General features: G+C 38.8%; 1 protein-coding gene across 1 annotated transcript in view; it reads right to left on the bottom strand.

Moving 5' to 3' along the window:
* The window catches only part of RB195_013773 (uncharacterized protein), a gene marked incomplete at both ends in the record, with an annotated part of 44204 nt that extends 27465 nt beyond the window's left edge, over positions 1–16739 (bottom strand). Inside the window, one exon of the mRNA XM_013451113.2 lies at positions 16704–16739. Within this exon, the coding sequence (XP_013306567.2) occupies positions 16704–16739 (36 nt within the window). The remainder of the gene's footprint in view (positions 1–16703) is intronic.
* Between the last annotated feature and the right edge of the window lie 6647 nt (positions 16740–23386).

Here is a 23386-nt window from a genome sequence, read left to right as displayed (position 1 = left end):
CAAAGAGTTTTTTCGAAGCAAAATATTCCCTCAATCTGTTCGAAACGAACTCCAAGCAATCCAAAATACATGCATTTTTTAGTCAAAAGTCATTCGAACACCACAAACTTTAGAGTTTTCAGATTTTTTCCATTTGAAAGCAGAACAACGAAAGTGAAATGCCTTTTCACTCCACCTCGTAAGAAAACCCCACTAATCAAAGAAAACCATCAGAATTAGCATTTGTTTTGCGTGAGAGAGCCGATTTGTACGCTCATGCAAAAATAGATGAGAAAACTTGACCGATTGAATGCGGTTAACGACACACATTATCGTGATTAATGTCGTCGAGCGGTGAACAGTTGATTGTGGTGAGAAAATGCTCGAAAGCGGTCAGCAACTTTCGAGAAAAATCCGGCAGAAGATGAAAAATATTCTTCTAAATTTTAACTCGTATAATAGGATATACAATATTTCGTACTACATACATTAAAATGTCATCCTGATCAGGAAGAAAGTGAAGCAAAAAAGTCGATAGAAGAAAATGTTTGGAAAGAAGTAGTTGATCCGAAAAGACATTCTACGGTGCGGTTTCCTTCTACAAGTTAATTTATGCAAAAAATCAAGTGTTTTCGCAACTTTCCTCACATTATAGGCGTAGAATTATAGTTCCATAGAGATCATGGATAACCTTAACAAATGCTTGATGAAGACCTTGAGGATTTCAACTACATCTCAAAAAAGAAAACACAGCAGCCATTCGTTCGTTCCTACATCGATCCCTACCGTAATGTTCTCGAATTCAAAATACTCCTGAAAAACCGAGTGCTCATTATTCATACATTCATGCACCAGACCTCCTCTCATTACCATAACTCTAGCCACCGCATTTTTGAATCGGACACCGCCCCAGAGACCAGCAATATTTGCCGATAGGGAATCAGAAAAACAAATTGCAAAACAGATTGCATCGAGGCGGAGAAAAGGATGAAAGTCAGAGGAAAAAGAGTCAAAGAAAGTGACAAGATGATGGAGTGGGAATTGATTGAGTGGCCAAAAAATAAGTAAATGAAGTGTTCCAAGAAAGGATGAGTATTTGATGTTAGATGAATGAATGAATGGAACGAATGAATGGACGAATGCATGAGGAGGTGTGTGAAGAAAGAAAGGTAATCTGGGATTAGGATAAGGCAACAAGTGTGGGGAGTGAATGTGGAGGAAAGAGATGAAAGAGGTAAGTAGAAAGAATGAACGAATAATGAAAGAAGAGGAGTCCAGAACGAACAAGAAAGTGGACAAAAAAGTAGATGGAAGCGTAGGAACAGCCGGAAGCTCACGACTAGCGAGTTTGAATGGAGAAGTTTTCAGAAATGTGTCTACAATCAGTAAGTTATAGATAGTAGTAAACAGAGCGTAGGAAGAGTAAAGCGCAAGAATATCTCCAAAAAAGAAACCGTAGAATGACAAGCTGATTGACAGACATACAAGCTGACAATCAAATAGTCGAGTGGAGAGCAGACGGCGAAACGCGAACGATGCAAAAACCCCGTAAGATATGTGTGCATGAACATTACACTGGACCACTTCGATAGCATTCTAAGATGGTCTAAGAAATCGTTCCCCTATCGATTGAATAGTTGCGACCGGACTATTGACTGGAGAGATTTATGTGCATCGTTGAGTCATAAATTATCGAGAATTTTTCGCCGAAAAAATGGTCCCTATGTGGAGAAATTGATAATTCAGTGAGTGCGTCTAAAGTAGAAGTCATGGAAGGGGGACTTCATGAACTTCGAGATCAGCGGGAGAAGTGGGCGAGAAATAAATGGATTTTCTGTATAGTAGTCATCAGTGTAGTTGTTCTACGCGCTGGGTTGCATGTAAACAAGTAAACAACCGTGAACGTGCCGCCCTCGAACCCAATTTGATGCTGGGTGCTGCTTTGTTGTTCAATGCGTGGTAGCACAGTTTCAACGCGGCCGCCGACTGGTCACTCAGGGTCGAGGGAATTCGTAAAATGGCGCGAGTTTTGAACGATTCGAAATGTGACGCGGTCTGGCGCTCGGTTGTAAACGACGGGTCGAAGCAGCGCCTGCACGGCTGCAACAGGTGCAACTATACAAAAACATTCACGAAACAAGCAAGAAATGATTCTCAAAGCATGACCTGCGACCTCCGCTATTTTCAACCTATTCCGATCCACGAATTTCGTGTATATCATCTGTTCGATTGTTTAATGTGCCAACGACAAGGTTAGGTAGCGTTAACTGCGTTTCGCTACGTCACAAAAAAATGTTAGCGCAATTGTACATACGGTCGAAGTAATACGAACGGACAAAGTAGTGCGTAAACGACTGTATTCGAGGAATTAATAGGATTCTGTTCCATTACTGTACAGTAAAATGTGATGATGTGTTCGTGCTTTCGCACGAGCTAATTCGATTAGATAAAACGGAACGACGACGCTGATTCTTAGCACGAAATGCGCATGTGGTGTGCCGTAAAAACACATCGAAAACGGATTAACTCAGATAAAACACCAACCATTCAGATGATCTTAAAATTAGGAATCAAATCTCTTCAGGAAAATTTTAAGAAGACTCTGGGAATGATCATTGGAAGATTAGTCGATGAATCGTTTCCCATTTCTATGAAAAATAAATTTTCTCACAATTAACTGTGATAAAACCATCTCCCTGAAAACCTCGTAGGGTATCTTATAAAATACTAATTTCCAAAAACAATAATAGGTAATCGATTTAGTGTTTACTTTATAATACACACTGCATGAATGCAGAAAAAATCACGATCAATCAAAAAAATCAAAATCAATTTAAGGGGTGACCCACCGGTGAATCACAGAATCCTTTATGGCCAAATATGCATAACCTATCGGTAGATTACGTAGTTATCAACGACATGAAAAATTCTTAAGGTGAAAGAAGAATTTAGGAAATTTTCACCGAAAAATTCTCATACTGTAATTACCAAATTCACCCGTTTAGCACTCGAAAACTATTTAATCCCTCTACACTTTTGCTTTTTCTGAGAATTTTGAGTTTACTTTTCTTGAAGTAAAATAATAAGCGGTTTTTCCTCTTTCTTTGTAGCTTACTGAAATAAAAGGAGAATTCTTCTGGCTACATTTCAATAGTTCTCGAAACTATGGCCAATTTCATCCGGTATTTAAGTATTAGTTAGTAATTAGCCAATATTTGAGTTAATTCTTGTCAATCACTATCATCTCCAATTTATTTTCTTAGCATTATCTGATTTTCTCCCCTTCCCCTTCAAAGATTTATTTTATAGTGCTGGAACCCACCTATAATTGATTTCCATTGGAAGAAGAACGAAATAAACAAACCACTGCAAACCACTGGCTCAGATTTCCGTGATGATAAAGCACTTCAAAGTACAACTCGAGAACATCTATACAATTCAAAAATAAGAAGGTGAGAAAAGTTGGAAATAGTTTAAAACTTTGGCGCAAAGAAAAATGTGACACTATGTACGAGTCATTTCACCCCGTTCTTCATTTTCTTTCTTTTCAAGTTTTAAACATTACAATTTTATAACTAACATCGCTTCAATTTCTACGGGATATACCTTAAGCAGAGATTTATAAAAGAACAACCGATTCTAACCACTTTAGCAAGTCGTTTTTCCCAATCTGCACCATCCAACATCCAGTAATCCCTAGTGCTCAATAACATGATAAAAAGCGATTACAAAACATTAGTTAGAGTCGTTAACGTCGTTAGCGAACTCCAGCATAGGTGTAACTAAATAAAGAACACAATTCTACCGCTACGCACATATTAAATGTGAAAAAATGATCTCCTACATTCGCCACTGCCATGACTGCTTCTTATGTTATTCCTAGCTCCTAACACAAATTCCCGTTGCGATTTTTTTTGCATTATTGAAGACATGGACGAGTCCATGAAAGATTTGGACGAGTTCACCCATAAAACATCCGCATAAGTTCAGTCATGTAAGATTAGGACGAGTTCGCTCTGCTTCGAAATAGACACACTTCTGGACTTTACTTGGGAAAATCGGTGTGTCAGATTTCCGTGCAAGACCTCTATTCCAAAACTATGACTCCGCGACATTTGCGTCCCTGTCGATGGATCGCTAGCCGCATCTTGTCCGCTACGAAAGAACGGTATATATGGGGTTTTATAGTCCCTATTGGTGTCATATCTCGCACCCAGATTTCTTCTCCAAAATGAAATACTTTTACGAGAAAGGAAAGAAGAACGGAAAGAAGTAGCTCACGTTTATAAGGTGACAGGTGTGATGCATGTGAATTAGCAAAGTCGTCCATATTCGTCACCATTTTTCCAGTGCAAAGCAGAGCGATTTTTTTCTCTCGCACAAGGTCAACGCATATCTCCACAAAAGTACACCATTACCCGAGCAGGAATATGCCGTTCTCATTGCGCTTATTTTGCCGACGAAAAAAAAACTGTGCAAAGACTCATCAGCAACGACCTTGCTCTGATCGTCTATGTCTATTTCTGTTACTTCAAACGTTGCATCAAAAAAAAACGATGAAGAGTTTACTCTTCACGTTTCTTTTTTCTCTCGAAAATGGCTACGGTTGCCAAGAAGTTGTGTAAAAGTGCGGGTAGGATCACAGAGAAGTCGGCGAGTTTTGTGCTGATAGTGCAAGATTTACTGCTTTATTTGTACGAATTTACGACTGATTTTGCTGCGCATACGCGGTGTAAAGCGCGCAAAGAAGGCGCTGAAATGAAATTAACAGAAGATCTGAAGACGAGCCAGCATACTCTAGAAACAATGACATATTCCTTTTGGGGAGTAGGTCTTAAGTGTAGGCTTTCCAGGATAAGAGGATTTTTAGGGTAGAGGTTAGGGTTTAGAATAAATTCAAAATCTGAGGATGAATAAGATCCATTGTTATCGGTATAACTTTATAAATCCAACATTTCATTATATACCCGTAGGAACATTTGAAGAATTCTCATTACTTGATGCTGTTAGGATTTTTGTAAAATATTTTTGCTACGCATATAAACGTTTGTCGTTCTCGTGACTCACTTGCCTAAATCTGCAACGTCTTTTAAGAACAAAAAAATAAAAATAAATTAATTAACTAAAAGCAATCTATGCTAATTGAGCTGTGATAAATGGTAACTGCAGTAAAAATAAAAGTTTTAAATCAAATTAATTTTAATTAAATTTTTCCAAACATGCTTTTAAACAATTAAATAAATTATAGTAAATAAATAGACGAAAACTGTCTCAAAAAAACAATAATAACATTTGAATGAACCAACCAAGCACTTTAAAAAATATTCAAATATTTAGATTGAGATATGCCATTGTGAATGTTTCACCCATTAGGATTGTGATTTTCAACTCATCTTTTGTTTTAATGTATGATGCTATAAAAAAGAATGTACTACAAGTTCTCTACGACTTCTTGCACTGCTTCAAAACCAGGAAGAATTGAGCGGAAGATTAGATGAGCCGAACTGATTGGACAGAATCCTGGATTGTTCTATTTGCTAAAATTCCATTCATTAAGCTCCGACATCACAAGTGGCCGCCGCGTTCAAGTGGTCAGACGTGATCAAAGGGTTGAGTGAATCTTATGTGAATGCGTTGCTTTCGATCAATCAAACAATCACCATGATCAACTGGTCCAGATAAGATTTTCACGGAAAAAATAGTTCGGAAAATTCGAAACGCAACTTTTAGTCCAGCTACGTCCGGATAAATGTTCAGCCTAGTCCTAAACACTGATTTTCCGAAAATTGGGCAGTTCCCAGGACCAATTTCAATAATTCAGACCACCAATGAACGCTGGAATTTCGCCAAGTCACACACGTACACACCATGACGGCTAGATTAACAGCTAGATGGGGCTGTGCACGTTTTCGTCTGCAATAAATCTCCAAACGTTGACGAGTATCGAAGTTGAAAAGGTCTCCATCGGGCTCCATACGTTGTAATACGCAGAAAAACTTCGGAGGTACAGATAGGAAAAAGTAAGCCTTGGCACATTTTCAAAACCAGTAATTTGCAACGACGTCGACCTGGCTGGACAGAGGTTTCGGGAACTTGCGGTCGAGATAGGGGAGTAATGGAACAGCGGCAGAGTAAGAAAAACAGAAACAACATGTCCCATCAACGAAAAATGAATGAAGGAAGAGAAGAAAATGCGAGCTGAGAGGATCTAATGCAAAATGCAGTGAGTCTGATTAAAAAAAATGGATCGAAGAACAGGGAAACGGAGAAAAAATCGATTCAAACGATTGAGTGCGAAGGACAAAAATCAAAAGAGGAATGGTCGAGTCGATGAGCTAATGGGTAAACAGATCCGACGGAGAGAAAGTGATTGGCCGAATAAGTGAGTGAATGAATGAATGAATGAATGAATGGATGAATGAATGAATGAATGAATGAATGAATGAATGAATGAATGAATGAATGAATGAATGAATGAATGAATGAATGAATGAATGAATGAATGAATGAATGAATGAATGAATGAATGAATGAATGAATGAATGAATGAATGAATGAATGAATGAATGAATGAATGAATGGATGAATGAATGAATGAATGAATGAATGAATGAATGAATGAATGAATGAATGAATGAATGAATGAATGAATGAATGAATGAATGAATGAATGAATGAATGAATGAATGAATGAATGAATGAATGAATGAATGAATGAATGAATGAATGAATGAATGAATGAATGAATGAATGAATGAATGAATGAATGAATGAATGAATGAATGAATGAATGAATGAATGAATGAATGAATGAATGAATGAATGAATGAATGAATGAATGAATGAATGAATGAATGAATGAATGAATGAATGAATGAATGAATGAATGAATGAATGAATGAATGAATGAATGAATGAATGAATGAATGAATGAATGAATGAATGAATGAATGAATGAATGAATGAATGAATGAATGAATGAATGAATGAATGAATGAATGAATGAATGAATGAATGAATGAGTATCAGTTAGAAGGCCACAGTTAGGAGGAAAAGCTACAGAGGTAAGGAACAGACTGAGGTAGAAAATGAAGGAGAAAAGGCAAAAACGTAAACATGCCTGCGAAATTTAACTGTTCTCAGGATATTGGATTTGCATAGACATGTGATCTCTCCTATTTGTTCATACAGACCGTCAACAAGAATACGTCATGCGAAACCAGAAGTTGAAATTCAAGAAATATGACTACATCCGGAAAAACGGAAGAAAATGCGCAATACCTCTCAATTTCATTAAGTTTCGCTGACGAATTTTAAAGGCACCACCCCACGAATCTGAGGTGGTACGGATTTCAGGTGGAGTATTCGTATACGGGATCGTAGGTTATGGAGAGAATGGTGATTCCGTCCATTTCCTCCTAGTTGCCGTAGAAAACGGCCCGGAAGATACGCTCGTTGTAAAAAAAATAGCGCTCCGGTGCTCTATTTTCTACAACGAGTTCGATTCGAGCGCGCCAGCCTTGTGCACGTGCCGCATCTTCCGGACAGTTTTTTTTAGGAAGAAATGGACGGAATCACTACTCTCTCCATAATCTACGATCCTGTATACGAATTCTCCACCTGAAATCCATACCACCTCAGATTCGTGGGGTGTTGCCTTTAAATTCGGTCCATAAATGCGTGCGCAGAAAATTGGCGGATATGAGACTGACTCTGTCCCCTTAAATTCTTCGAGTATGAAAGAAAAAAAGTAGGAATTACATTAATGGATAGGATGAGTGGATGCGGACAATAATAGTCTTTGGAGAATATCAGAGAGAATTTGAGACATTCCAATAGAAAACAGACGGAAGGCAAAACTAATGGACGATTGAATGGCAGAGCGAATGGAAATGATTGGTTGGAATGAATGGATACGTAGACTAACGAGTGAATGGATGAATGATTGGGTGAATGAACGAGTCTGGGGAGGAATATGCAGATGGAAAAATAAATGGTGGGATAGGAGAATACTGACTGGATGAATGGATAGATGAAAGATGAGTGGAAGAATGAGTAGTTGAAAGGAAGAAAGAAAGAAAGAAAGAAAGAAAGGATGAATGAGTGAATGAATGAATGAATGAATGAATGAATGAATGAGTCAAGGTAGAAGTGACGAATGAAACAATCATTCATGTGTTTGTTGGACTACGTAGACTAACGAGTGAGTGAATGAATGATGCTATACTCTCACAAGCTGTTCCGCCTTTCCTAACCTCCATACCGTATCCTAAAATTAGAGATCTGCGTTTGACAGTGGAGCTAATCTGCCAAAGGAATTTCTGTTCCCTCTCACCTCCCACTCTTACCACGTAGCTGTCCCCGTTTTCTTCCACTTCCTTCGTCATCGCCGCGAACATCTTAAGCACATAGTAAACAGCGTAGAGACTGTTCACGTGGTAGTAACACTCAAAATGTGGACATTTTTAGCTCAGCGGAAATGTGGGGATGCAACGAATACGGTACCTTGTCCACGGAATTGTGCAAATAAAAATCCAGGAAATTTTCTTCTCTAAACAGGGAACACATCAGGTTTGCGAGCAAAGAAGCACGGCTGTAGAATCGCTAGGTGCAATAAAACGGTCGTCTTTATGTCGTCATGTCTCGTAAATGAGCAGGAGACGGTAATTTGATGTTTTATAGAGTGGACCACGTTCGCCGTGCTTCTTAGGAAAATGATGGCAGAAAAAACGAACTAACGAAGTGCAATGAGTGTCGAGGAAGGGAAGGAGGAGGAACGTAAAAATTCCACTGAGGTCTTTAGTCGATTATCCAGGGCGTTTGCTACCGAACAAGCGGCAAAAACAGAACATTCGCGATGGGATCGTGGACGAGTTCACTTTTCTGCGGGGAAAATATGATAGAGAAGGAAATAAGGGAATGTATGGAATTGGCCTCTTTTCCTTTTGATTTCATGCAGGAATCAAAAGAAAATTACATGAAAAGAAGTAATTCCGGTAGAAAAAAATCTACACCTCCCTCCACAACGTGATTGCTTTCTGATCTCATCTTACTCTTGATGATGATGACAATTAGTTTTGTTGCGATTTTTTTGTCACACGAGTTAATATTCACCTACTGACCTACTTCAATGCATAAATTAAGGAAAAACTGCGGATACACTGCATACTTGTAGATAAAATCACATTTCGGAGGTGATTCACCGCTGAGTTTTTGGTAGCCAGAAATGGATGTTCAGCCGGTGCGTCACGCGATCGACCACTCCCAGTCGACTATGAATATGAACTCGAATATGAATATTTCCGGATGTTTAGATATTTTCCCATTTTTTTCCCATCTTTGGATATTTTTCAAACTCAATCAGTCCACATTCTTAAAGGCATCACGAATCTGAGGTGGTACGGATTTCAGGTGGAGTATTCGTATACGGGATCGTAGGTTATGGAGAGGGTGTGATTCCGTCCATTTCTTCCTAATTGCCGTAAAAACTGCCCGGATGACGCGGCGCGTGCGCAAGGCTGGCGCGCTCCAATCGAACTCCTTGTAGAAAAAGTAGCACGTCGGAACGCCCGAAGCCGTATATTCCGGACCGTTTTTCAAAGGCAATTAGGAAGAAATGGACAGAATCACCCTTCTCTTTATAATCTGCGATCCCGTATACGAATACTCCACCTGAAATCCGTACCACCTCAGATTCGTGGGCTGATGCCTTTAACATGCAATCCTATTAAAATTACAAAAAAAAATCATCCCTGGCTGAGCTGTGATACTTCCTTTCAAATCCTCAGGCGTGAAATCTTGCAAATCTACCAAATTCAGCAAACGAAAGTTTTCAATTAATTTTCGCTCCCACAACCTGGATCCTTGTCCTGATAGCATTCATGCAATAGGACAAATGCACTTAGGTTGGGTTTATTGGTTCGTCTTGTCATTTTTTCTTACATTACTATCCAAAATAAATATCAGACGTCACTTAGATGGGGCAGTGGGTAAGAATCCGCTGTGACTGGACGATTGATCAATGGCTCGAAACCGCTCCAGTGGCAACCAAGCTTTTCATTCTCGATGGGTCTGTACCACACTCGTTTCGAGTAATAAAAAAAGCACTAATTTGACGTATTCGGTCAAGTTATTCCAAAGCTGCACACGCGTTTGCAAACATCAGACGGTTCTGAAATGGAGTCGAACGCGGTGGCGCATCCGCGTAGAGATTGACTAACGCCGGTCCCTTTATCCTTTATATTAGAGGAGGGCACAAGAACCAGCTAATTTCGCGGAAAATTAAATTTCCCGCATTCGAACGATTGCCGTACGCATCCAGCACTCAAATCTAGAGCAAAATGATTGCAATGTTACAGTTACACATATGGAATTCCCTCACGAATGTTAGCTATGAGGGAAATGTGATTTCTACAAAACAACAGGCGATAAGACACGACATACTAACGGAAAACCATACGGGTAGTGTGTCCCTTGGTGTAACGTTGCACAGAAACCTAAACACTCAATAATGCTATGCTCGATATTTTACTTAAGAAAAAAATTAGGGAAAAACATCGTCTAACGGTACACATATCCCTGTTTTTAAGCAGAAAACGCGAAAAAAGCATGATTTTGTTTACAAATATGTTGAAAATTGTCTCATTTATCTATTCTCATTTTTGCCATTCCTTATATTATAAAAAATAACAATTTTTTTCTTTTTTGTGTATTTTTTTTTGTGTTCCTAAAATTTACGACACCTATGTGCAATTCGAAAGTCCTTGAAAATTTTGTTAAATTTTATCCAATAATATTGTATTTGGGGTTTCCGTAAATGAAAATCATATGACAAATTAAAAACAGATTCGGCAAAATAAGTAAAGAAAATAAATAAATAATAAGTAAATTTTAGTCTACTAGAAAATCACCGGAAGTACACACAAGGGGGAGGCAAGGAAAAAAAGCTTTGATTTCGCTTAAAAGTTGAAAAATACAGATTTTGTTTTGAGCAAAGTTTTCAAACCTCTTCTCTTACATCCAGAAAAGAGAAGAGATTTTGTCAAGTCACGTTTTGTAGGAGAAAAGCAGTTTGTTTTAACATTTCTTTCGGAACTGTCAATTCTGCGGATAGAAGAGGTAAGAAAATGTGACACATTATTTCTAGAAAAAGAAACAGAAATTTAAAAAAATAGAGTTAGCCATGTTAGGTTAACGTTTGAAATTGTTCTTTCTCATCTTTTTCTGTCTGGATGAGGATTATATCGAATGAACTTGCCAACTATGCACTATCTTAGTTAGGTAAGTTCCTGAAAGAATCTTCAAATCCATACTCTTCTATGAGGAAAATTTAATAAAAATTAAAAAATTCCTAATGTTGTAATATTAAAGAAGTGGGCACGCACATTCTAGGAGAACATGCGATATGAAAGATTTGGGAGAAAGGGAAGCCAGAAACAGATCGGCGAGAGTTGCTGTCAGTTTTCAGTGGACGCTATAAGCGGCTTATTCAAATCAAGCTGAAACTCCGACCAGCTCTTCGAAAAATCGCGTTTCGCACATCACCAAGTGGTTGTATGATCGAAACTGATGCTGGATTCTTGATTTCTATTGGAAGCCTATATTCTGGCGAAAAATAACGAAGAAAGAAACGAATACGAACTATAAACAAGAGATCTATCTGAAAATATATGCATAGAGAATTTGATTAATTGTGGCTATGCGAAGCAGCCACCACCAAGTAGAAGAATTGAGCCTTCATCCAGCAAACCTAATGTTGTAATATTAATCAACATTACACTATCACATGACTGATCTGTAAAAAAAATCCTGGATTCCTATCTCTCACGAAGTCGTTCAAACAGTGGAAAGTAGCGAGATGAGAACTAGTTTTCAACGTGAATTCTCCGATCAACCTTAACGAATAAAAGTGATGTGATATCATTCGCATGTAAATGTTTTAGAAGCAAAACTGGGTGGTGAGTTTATCTTCTCGTGGTGGAAGGAGAGGAAGGGATGTTGTGGGCCGGATGAGTGCTAAGGTGATCCAGCACTATATGCACATAGATGCGAGACACTATGCGCAGGATAATACTACCACCATAGACCCACAAATTCTTTCTTTTCTTCCATTGTCATTATAATTTCTGGAGACAAGTCACCAAGACATTCTTCGAATTCTTTCCTGCTTGCTCCAAAATCGTTTTCACATTCGCTTCCTCAAAAAAAATTATGGAAAACTAGGAACAGTAGTGATTTCCTGGCTTTTCTCATACGAATCTGCTGCTAATCAAAAAGAATGACATTCTTTTTCGAGCAAAGTTACATTAGCACAAAATTCCGCTGCAATAACTACTTCAAGTCAATCTTCATCTCTCAGCTTGTTTTTATTTATAATTATTATTTATTTCTTTACTTATTGAATTACTTATTAAAAGTCAATGAGGCTGTTTGGTATGAGACGTTAGAGTGGACTGTAACTCAAATCTATAAAAGTACAAATTCGACTCACTCTTAAACAACTTTAACTTAAACTTAAACTTATACCAATACAAAAATTAAAACTAAAATTAGAATTAGCTGACAGCAAGAATAAAAATTCATCCATTTGTTGTGTTTTCAGCTGTTTTAGAGGTTTAATGTCCTTGTATGTATACCTCATCGTATTATTTCTAAGTAGTAGTATTAGTAGTAGAGCTTTTGTGTGTTGTACACGAGTGTTCATATAAAATGCATGCCAGTGTTACGTACCAAGTGAATACACGGTCCTTGGAACCAATCTTCGTAGAAAGAAAAAAAAATTTAAAAAAACCTTCTGCCAATCCTGGAACGACTGCACAGCGATGCAAATTCGTACCGCTGTGAGGCCAATAGCAAGCCTCATATGACCGCCAAACAATTTCAATGGGATTTTTTTGCTGGAAACGAATCGACGCGAATCAGCAAAAAAAATCCTTTCTTTTCTGTAAGATCGCGATTCTTTACGTTTCGCTCTTTATAGCTGAAAAACAAGCGAAAGAAGCGCCAAGCGTGATACGTAGCGCCTTAATATGAAGAAAGTATGAGGAAGTGTGAACGTGGGTAACGGTAGCTGAACGCCGCCTCGCATAATCTATTGAGTAAACGTGGCGGGATCTAAACCCGTGCATCAATAGCAGCCAAAAAATCTGAGCAGAATTTGCGTCATCATCTGAAAAGAGAATATGCTAACTTAATTCATCGCAGCATTTGAAAACTAGGGCGGACCAGTTTTTGTGCAGGGAATTTTCATGCTTCAATTTTTAGCTTTAGAAAAGCTCTTCGACAGTTTTTCGTCGCATTCCCGCCAATTATTATAAACCAAGTTTTATAAACCAAGGTTGACAAGATGGTACAGTAACCGTAACAGAAGAAAAATCCTTCCAATTTGTCGGCAATGAGAATGAACCCGATAATGAATTAAAGGCATCACTGCATGACTCTGAGGTGGTAAGAATTTCAGGTGGAGTATTCGTATACGGGATCGTAGATTGTGGAAAGAAGGGTGATCCGGTCCATCTCTTCGTAATTGCTGTAAAAAACGGTCCGGAAGATACGGCTTCGGGCATTCCGGCGCGCTATTTTCAACAAGAAGTTCGATAGGAGCGCGCCAGACTTGTGCACGAGCCGCATCTTGCAGCCGTTTTTTACGGCAATTAAAAACAAATGGACGGAACCGCCCCCTTTCCATAATCTACGATCCCGTGTACGAATACTCCACCTGAAATCCGTACCACCTCAGATTCGTGCGGTGATGCCTTTAAATAAGAGACCACCGTGTTTTCCTTCCGTAGTTGCATCCGTAACCCAGATGAGAAATGAATTACGTATGACCTATTTCTTTGATAAATGTATCGCATTAACAAAATGAAACCGTTAACGAGAAACGTAGTAAAATTTAGGAAGTAGGAGAACCACTAAGAAGGGAAAAAGAACGAAAGAAAAATTGCCCGAGTTTTTCGCTCCACGATTAGTGAGCGTCAGAATCGAAAATAGAAGCGGAAAAAATAGGACAGAAAAAAGACCTCAATTAAAAGAAAAAGGTTAGCATAGCCGACGTGGATCCTACAAAGGCAGAATTTCCACACATAAAGGTCAGTGCTTGGTCTAGTTTGGTTACAATTATCACATTTCTCGGGATTTCCTACACTCATTTTGTTAGAATGGTCATGTAGAGAAGTAGCTGTTGCTCGTCGACTGCACTGACATGGTTGTAGCGAAAATATTCAGAATGCCTTAAAAAATCCCCCAAAAATTCCACAGACATACGACCTCTAGATGGTAATAGATAAGTAAGAATAGACAAATAAGGAATTATGTTTCATACAGCGAAATATTCACCAAATAAAATAAATCAAGATGTAGAAAGAAATAATAAGAAAGACAATAAATAGTAATAAAATAAGAGGAAATTAACTGGGTTTTCCTCCCCAGTTTTTTTTGTTATTTTCACTTCTTATTTAATGAAACTGTCAATTCAATCAACGATCCAGTCACCAAAATCGCCAATGTCTTTGTCGATCGATCGGGTACATTACTCACTCCTTTGGTAAGGAACTCAGACGTCCATGGATTTTAGAAAATCGTTGAGCGTGAAAAACTTCATACGGCAACGCAATATGCAAAAAAAATAATAGTAATGTTATTATTATAATAATATAATATATCGAACTGGATAATCTTCGCAGTGCAGTGAAGCAACCCATAAAAAAAACAATTCGGTTAATGGCGTACTATATGTCTTGTACCGCTCTTTTAGTGGCACTTGACCCCACTCGACTGCTGCAAACCACAGCAGCGAAACGAACGCTACGAGAGCGACTCTTTGCTGCAAATGAGCGAAAAAGCACCGATAAACGAACTCGAACAACGGAGGTTACGACGAAACTGTTTCGTACAGCGTGAACTCGTCCGCCAAACGATTTGACCACCAATTAATGGCATGTTTTCGACGCCGAATATGCAAATAATGTTTTGTCGACGACGATGCCGCCATCGCCGCCGCCGCCGTCCAGGAACGGTTGTTTTGCCTTCTGCTGCAGTAGTTGCTGCAAACATCGTGCGACCAGTTTATTTCGAACACAGTGTCATTGGTTAGGAAATGTCAGCAATCTTGTAGTTGTTCATCGTCGATAAGCAGTAAAAGTTGCCGTTCACAAAATTACAGTAACAAAGCTAATACGGAGGCAGAGATAGTTCAAGAACCATTATAGACATTCTGTATATCCCAACCTAATATAAATATAAATGTGTAATAATAAAATCCCGTAGAAAAATTAAGGAGAATTCGTGTCCCTCACTAGTTTTCATCATCTTTACGCGCATTTTAGAAATATTCCTGTTTCATTTGATGCAATTATGTTCGTGGGTGGGGTCCCCGCGCTCCCGTTCTGCTCAGGACCCAGTGCTGGATGGCTGCGATAGCACGAGGCTCCCTGGGTCCTCGCTTCCAAGACCTGATATCCCCTATGATCCGTTCCACTTACTAGTGCAAATTCAGCACAAAGATTCGCTATGGGACCCAACGTCTAATTCTATGAACGCACTTAGCAGCTGGACAACTGGACATGAATGTTCGCTGAGGCATTTATCAACGGGTGATTTGTTGTTCGATAGCAGTTATCCGGGCCCACGCCCACATATCCCACGGCCACATGCTACCACTAGTCTGGCAGATATGTGGCCGTGGCCTGGAATTATACGATCTCCACCGAATGTGTTGTTATTGATCATCTTCTAGTCTTTCCTAACTAACAATCAATTTTGGATGTTATATTTCACTCGCATCGAAGGGCAAAAAATCCCAGAGCTTGGGCCTTTCTAAGTGACTCGAGATGACCTGTATGGAAAAAATAGACTGACTTTTAACTCAAATCTGATTTGTCTAGAATCGGAAAAAATCGAAAAAAACAGTGACTGACTTCTATGTTGTTAAACATGTCATTCCTATTTTATTTAAAATGTTAAGGAACTTTTACACCTATAAAAACCCATGGAGGAAATAAGTATGTGTCGATTCCGGCGTAGTTTTTCTTTTCGTAAACAGTTTAGTAGCGGCAGTTTGCTCTCCAACCTCAGAAGACTGCTTTTTTTTAATAAGAGAAAAATGTAGGAGATACAGTTTTTCGTGATGGAATTGTGAAATTGTGAAGTTCAGAAAATTCTGCTCACTCATGTTGACCGCACTCACCTTTTCTCTCAGCGCGTGTTCCAAACTTATCAGCAGTCCTTATGCTGAGCCAGTTAACGGGATCTGATAGCGAGCAGGTTCAGCACAAAGACCAGCAACTGATATGAAACGCAGCATCCGGAATTCAAAAATATTGATGAAAAAACAACTTTCTCAAATCAAAAACATGAATAAAAAAACGTGAAAAAATTGGAAAATAGCAAAAAATTTCTAAGATTTGAAATTTTGTGCGATTTCTCTTCTTCTCTGATGATTTTACTTTTTACTTTCATTTCGGTTAGAGGTTGTTCATAATTGTTCATGGCCATATTTTAGTTTAAATTTCTGAAAAATTGTATAAGAAATATATTGACACCAGGAAAATACAAGCTTAGACAGGGAAGCCGATGCCACAACTGTCTTTTCTAATTTCTCTTAACTTTTTCTTTCTCTATAGCAGTGTTCGCAATACAAGAAATCACCAGAAGAGAAAATTCAGAAAAAAAAAATCAGGTGAAACAATGGTGATGTGTAGATAAAAGTAGCAAAAAAGACGTACCGTGATATGGCAGATTGGCAGTTGAAATGTCGTCATTATTCGAGTCGAATAATTGACTGGTTGTTACTGGAAAAAGCTGTTTTTAAACGAATTTTCACTATCAAATTCTCAAACGAGTTCAAGAAACCCGAAGACGGTATATAACAGAAAGTTCAAAAATTTTCGCGTAGAAAATTCGAGGAATGGTACGAGCTGGAATTTGTAAGATGGATAGAGGTGTCGAAGTGGAATGTAAAGAAATGAACGAAAAACGAAACGCCACGAAAGCAAGAAAAGAAAGCTGGGTGCAGATTGATGGACGGCCAACAAGTGACATATGATACTGCCATCGCTCTGTTTTTCTTTCGCCAAGAATTTTCTGAGTTTCACGAATTTCTCGGTGACGTTGCAAAACAAGCGAGAAGCAGACTTGAGGTTATGTGGGAAACCGAACGAATGAATAAGTAACGAATAAAATTGGGGTGAGATCGAATGCGAAGGCAAAAAAATGAATGGACGAATAAAAGAGTGAATAAATGAATGAATGAATGACTGGGGTAATTAAATCATAAGAGTAAAGAATATGAAGAGACGACTGGATTCAAGTGCTATACATTCATCTGTCCGGAATTCCCAATAGCCTAATGCCAGATGTGCCTATTTCTTTCCACAGCAATAAACGAGAAAAATTACCAAGCAAAAGCGAACAAAATGTGAATAGTGCAGTAATAATGGGAGATGTATTGTAAAACCGCAGAAAATCACTTGAACAGACCGTTCCTGGAATCAAGAAATCGATAAATTTTAGATTCATTAATTTGAATGCTGTCTAGTGGCGCCGCCACTAAGCTGGCGGCTAGGTCCGACAATGGCGCCAAGGAATTTGCGGCAGGTGAATGACAGCAGCAGCAGCAGCTATGATAGCACTGATGACTTCTATCAGTTGTTTTGATCACAGAACATTGCATCCGGAGCCGTAGCCTAACCGCAGTCATCGCTCGTACGATTTCCTAGACGTTATCTGCATGGTTAGGGGCTCTGTCGATTTTTTCTCAGAACATGCTTACTCTACATTTATATTATATACTTATATTGCATTAGGATAGACGGGTGTAGCGCAACCTTTGCGGGGTTCCGCTGTGACTGCACCATAAATTGTTCTCTGGTTCGAGACCGCCCTAGTGCCAACAAATCCTTTCATCTGTTTTGGGTCAATTCCATGCTGCTAGAACCATCCTCTACTATCGTCCAACCGTCTGATGATCCTCGATTTGCCCTACCAAACGTCAGCGAAGATTCCATTTTTTGTTGATTAATTGGAACCAGACTTCTAGGAGGATAAAAACACCGACTTGATACATTGGCTGACCTCCGCAAAACATTGTGTTGGGTGGAAACGCGTTAGTCAACCTTAAAGGGCCCTGAATTGAAGTAACTGGTTGGAGCATTGATTAATGGCGGATTGATTAACGCTAGACACTTCTATCTGCCTGGTTATTCCTGGAATAAAAGCAAAAAAAAACTACGGCTCCACTCCAGAAATTCCTCGAAGATAATGCACTGCAAAAAAAAGGAGGACAAAATCGAAAAGAAGTGCATCTTTTGCAAAACCCATAAATAAATTCTAAAAGAGAAGAACTTAAATAATTGCAACCAAGTATTTCATAAAATATTTACAAATGGATGCAATAAAGGCGGAGATTTTCAAACAGCTGGATCTCTCAAAATTCCCGCTAAAAAAATTTCGGGGGAATCGGACTATACCATGCAGAAATCAATAGCGTTAAGCAGACAACACTGAGTTAAAGTATATAGATAGCGTTGCTGCTGCTTCTCATGTGGTCGTAATGCGGCGAGCCACGGAACAAAAAGTTTGGAGTGAGATAACGAAGATGCGTGACTTTTTTCAAACCAGCCGAGATTTATCTCCCTTTAATAATAATCATTAGGGTAGGTGTGGCACAGTCGGTTAGAGGTCCGTTGTAACCACACGGTCCAGGGTTCGAAACCGCCCTAGTGCAGACGAAGCCCTTCATCCCACCGGTGGCGACAAATTGGTACCAGACTTGCCTTGGAGGATAAAACATTGACATCATCCCCTGTAAGTCATTGCATAGGCTAACACGCGTTCCAAAACCTCCACGTTTACGAATTCCAGTAAAACGCGTTGACGCATCCCAACTGGGTTGATACGCCAGTGACTTCTGACTTTACTTTTAATAATAAGCATTAGAAGGAGTACATTTTTTCTTACAATATAAAAAGATCCCGTTCAGCATCAACAAAAAAACAGTTAAATTTATAATTTAATTAATTTCGTGGTTACGTTGCAAGTAACACATTAGTAGCTGTCATATTCGATGAAATTAAGAAATATTCTTAATTTCATCGAATATGACAGCTGTAAACTAGGTAGTTATTGAAAAAAATCATACCTAATGGGTTGATTCAGCAACCTAAATGCATAGTTCATACTACAGTTACGTTCAAGCCCTACGAAACTATTATGGAAATAAAAATCCGCAGAAACTAGCACAGAATATAAAACAGCTACATCAATGAAACAGCTGCGCCTTCATCGTAACACTATTTCCATACGTCGTACATTTCACAGTAAATGCTAGGAATTTATGCATCTATGGCAAATTTACGAAGGAAGCAGTATGAGAACGACAGCACATGGTTTCGGGAGGAAAGGGACCAGTTCGCGCTCAATCGCTTTATCTTTAGTTCACCTTCAAGACACCAGTTTCCTACGTAAAAATAAAGGATTCGTAGATTGTTGGGCTGGATCTATTTTTCAACGGTGACTTTCACTGCTTCCTTGTTTTGTGCGTTGAACTGACGTATCACTTACATTTTCTCTATTCTCAAAGCCGTAGCTATTCAAAGACTGGTTTTCATTTCTTTTTTACGGGAAGCGGCTACTATTTTGAGGATTCTCCGTGACGATGTGAAAAAATAGGTCTTGTTTGCGACGAATATATACCACTGATAAAAATTCTTGCAGCAAGACATTTGGGCGTATCGTTTAGGTCAAAAACGTAATTGAAAAAATTTGGCTTGCCCTGAAAGTGACAAAAACGAACCCATCCGAATATCCAAAACATGCACATGTATAAGTTTAAAAGTAAAAAAATCTATAAGGAAGTTGTACTTGAATAGGTCAGTATTTAGTAAAATTTATTCAAAAGTGCCGTTAATGAATAACCCTAGGTATAGTTATTACACCAATTTCAATCCTCAAGTCCTGGAAACGTTTAGAAAAAGAAAATGTCTTTGATGCAATGTAACAGCAGAGTTTCCTTCCAATCACTAACTATACATCATTTTAGGAATGTAAACAAAATAAAACGCATTTGAAGTCGTTAACGAAGTAGGAGGAGGTGGCGAAGGCGTCGGTGGAGGTTGCAGAAGTCTTCTCGCATCGCCACCTCCCGTGCAGTTGCGAGATCATATCAACAAAAAAAAATATACTTGTGTCAATAGCGCACTTTTCAGCAAATATGTCATTCTCTTGCAAGCGTTTTTATTTCGCGGTTATCGTTGACAGTCCCATTAGCGTTGAACAAATGAAATACTTTCCTGAATTCATCTCATTCTCAAGGAAAAAACAAAGCTAACGTCAAACTCACCAACTCTTGATTTAGCATTTCTAAAAATGTTTATGAGCTCCTCTGCAAAGGGACCTTTTTTTTGCCATGCCCTTAAGAAAATCTGGACGGTGAAGTCTTGCGAAACCTTTGCACAATTTGTGTGGGAGGTGTTCATGACGAAGAAAACTCGCAAAAAGCGGCAGAAAGTGAGGAATGAAAATTCTCTCGAGGTAAACGTGAGATGAAAGATTGAGCTTATTTGAAGCTTAAAAAGAATTAGGATTGTTTCTTGTGCGAGCTACAGCTTAAATCCTTGCACAGTCATTTTCAAAGAAAAGAAAGTAATTTTCTGGAAATAAATCTCAAAAAACAGTTGGATCACTAGCAGATACTTCCATAGCTTGAATCTACTTCAGTATCTTGCTATATTCCTGCATTTGAGAAAGAAATTGTTTGTAGTGATAAGACATCCGGTAGAATTAAGGATAAAAAAATAATGCATTAAACGAAACAATACATTGTGCATTTTTCCTTTAAAAAAAATTACTCAACCATAAACACATGCGAATTTAAGGAAAATCTGCCCCAATCAAACTTTAAAAGAAGCAAATTAAGCAGGCGGCGAACGAGAAAATTCCAGAAACTTCACATCTACACACCATGTCTGTACATGCGATGGAGTGCACTGCACTTCAGCGCATTCTGTGTCGTGACCAATTAACTGGACCCACCTCTACCTATGGAAATGAGAACGAGAGTGAACGAGTCGAGTTGTCTTCCTCCGACCGAGTGATTTCCTTTCAAGGAGGAAAATAGGACAAAAGATCCTCCCTTCGATCTTACAGCCTCCCCTGGCGTACATATTCATCGTTAGGTGCTACCTATCACAAGGACCCAGTGATTAAGGTGAAAATTTGCAAAATCCATTCAGCCAAGGTGCGATGCGTGTCACCGGAAAAATCCTTTCTTCCGTGAAGAAATTGGCGAAACTTCCATTCCTCTTCTTCCAAAACGCTCTCAGGAACCAAGAGTCAGGAAATCATATGCAGTGACAATTTACGGCAAGAAGGAGTTGTTGTTTTTCCGTAAGGATACGGATTTATGGAACCCGCAAGATTTGGGCCGATGTTACTGTCGTATCAATCTCATTATCGGTTGAATCTGAAAATCTCTGACTTTATTGTTTTAGAATTATCTTCACATAAACAACGTAACTGATAAGTGGAGGAAAATGAAATACGAGATGTTTTAACAGAAATCTCAAGATTACAGTGGAATATACCTCTAACAGCGATCTCTGCGTGCAAAGGAGGAAAGGCGCCAGCATAGAGACTCGACATTGACACTTCGGAGTTTCTTATCTCTGTCACGAAGAAATTTACGTCATCGTTAATTGCTACCGCACATAATTCCCGAAAACACTAACTCCTAACAAGTTTTCTAGGCTACGAGGCCATGTATGATTCCCTGCGATCAATGCCGAATACGATATCCATAACTATTCAAGGAATTCTTAAAGATGACTATTTGAAGGACACATTTCCAAAAGTCACCGAAAGGAGAGGGATTTTTTCGAGGAGCTGGAAATTTCAAGCAGATCAGAACTATGAAAGTCAATTCCATAAAAGATTCAAAGGGTGCTTCAGAAACAGCGTGTCTGTAGCTCTCGATCTTTCCATGCAGAGGTCAGCGTAAAATATCTTCGTTCAATACTACCGGCAACTTCCGAAGAATTCGGAAAAACGATGAAGGAGCGTTTTTGTGAGCTTCTATTAGAATTGAGCAACTCGTGAAGAAATCACAACTCCAATTTATATATAACTGTTTATGTTGTTTTTTTTTTCTGAATTCTAGGATTTTATTCGCTAGGTCCCTTCATTTTTCTAATATTAACGATTGGTTATGTAGGAATGATAGAGAAAAAGGAAATGGAACACGAACACGCAAATATACGTTCAGTCGTAGGAATTTTATAAGTGAAGTTTTCTCAAAAAAATTACGTAAGCCAGGGGATACCAATTATAAAAACACGAAGAAAAAAACACCAAAAAAAGATGAAAGCAAAAAAAGCAGATAAGGGAATTCGACGGGATGTTGGCTTACCTCTCAACTTCATATTCTCGGAGGACTTGTCCCCGATAGGATCCCAGATTTTCGATGAACAGAAAAAATCGGATTTCTGATATCAATCGGAAGACCAATTATTTTTCCTTCTTACCGATTTGATCACTTAAACGATTCCAATCGTAATTCGCTGTCTGCGAGTTATAAGGAGGAAAAAAAGAAAGGAAAGAAAAAGAAAACAAAATAGAGGCTACTACTACTTGAATATAGCAGCTAAGAAATGAAATTTGTGCTGCCACCGCCGCTTCAGACGGAATGATTTGGATACGCGGATTCGTGGACTACAAAAAGAATACCGGACTCTTATGCTGAGATTACTCATGCGGAAACTGCACATTATAGAACAAAAACTTGCAAAGCGTAAAATATGTCACATAAATGATGCGTAAGGTCAGGATATTCTGGATTTTATCCAGAAAGAAGTGAATTTAATGCGATATTTTTATCTTTGTGAGAAAAACACACGATAAGAAGGAAATCGACAGCAAGCAGCAAGCCTCAGACCAATACCGTAACCCGCAGCAAGGTCTGCTAACCAGCACTTTTAGGCGGTCTACAGTGCTGCTCAAAGGCGTGACCTCATCAACCGCTAAGTTGTCCTGGATTACATCGCAATTGCAGGAGAAAGCAGCTGGTAAAGAACCGCGCGTTCCGAACAATGACCTGACTAATCCGGTTTGTTTCAATGAACAACAAATGAACGAAGAACGGAGAGTAGACGGACGTCAGTCAGGTGCTCGACGACAAACAGCAAGGTACAGACCGCTAGGATACTCGACCTTACTGTAGACAAACTCAGCTGTTGAGGACATCACGAAAGCAACCTCTGTGGGGAAAAACTAGGAAAGTGAAAAATTACTGGGGGTAGGAGGATAGCAAAGAGCATGTTGTTGGGCTACAAAAATTGAGCTTACGTAGCTAACATATCCTACTTACCATTTCTTAGCAAACATTTCTTGGATTTGAACAAATAAGATTATTTGG

The sequence above is a fragment of the Necator americanus genome, chromosome V (genome assembly GCF_031761385.1).
Source record: "Necator americanus strain Aroian chromosome V, whole genome shotgun sequence".
Classification (NCBI taxonomy): domain Eukaryota; kingdom Metazoa; phylum Nematoda; class Chromadorea; order Rhabditida; family Ancylostomatidae; genus Necator; species Necator americanus.
Note: the sequence above shows the minus strand (reverse complement) of the source record. Positions and strands in the feature narration are given on the sequence as shown.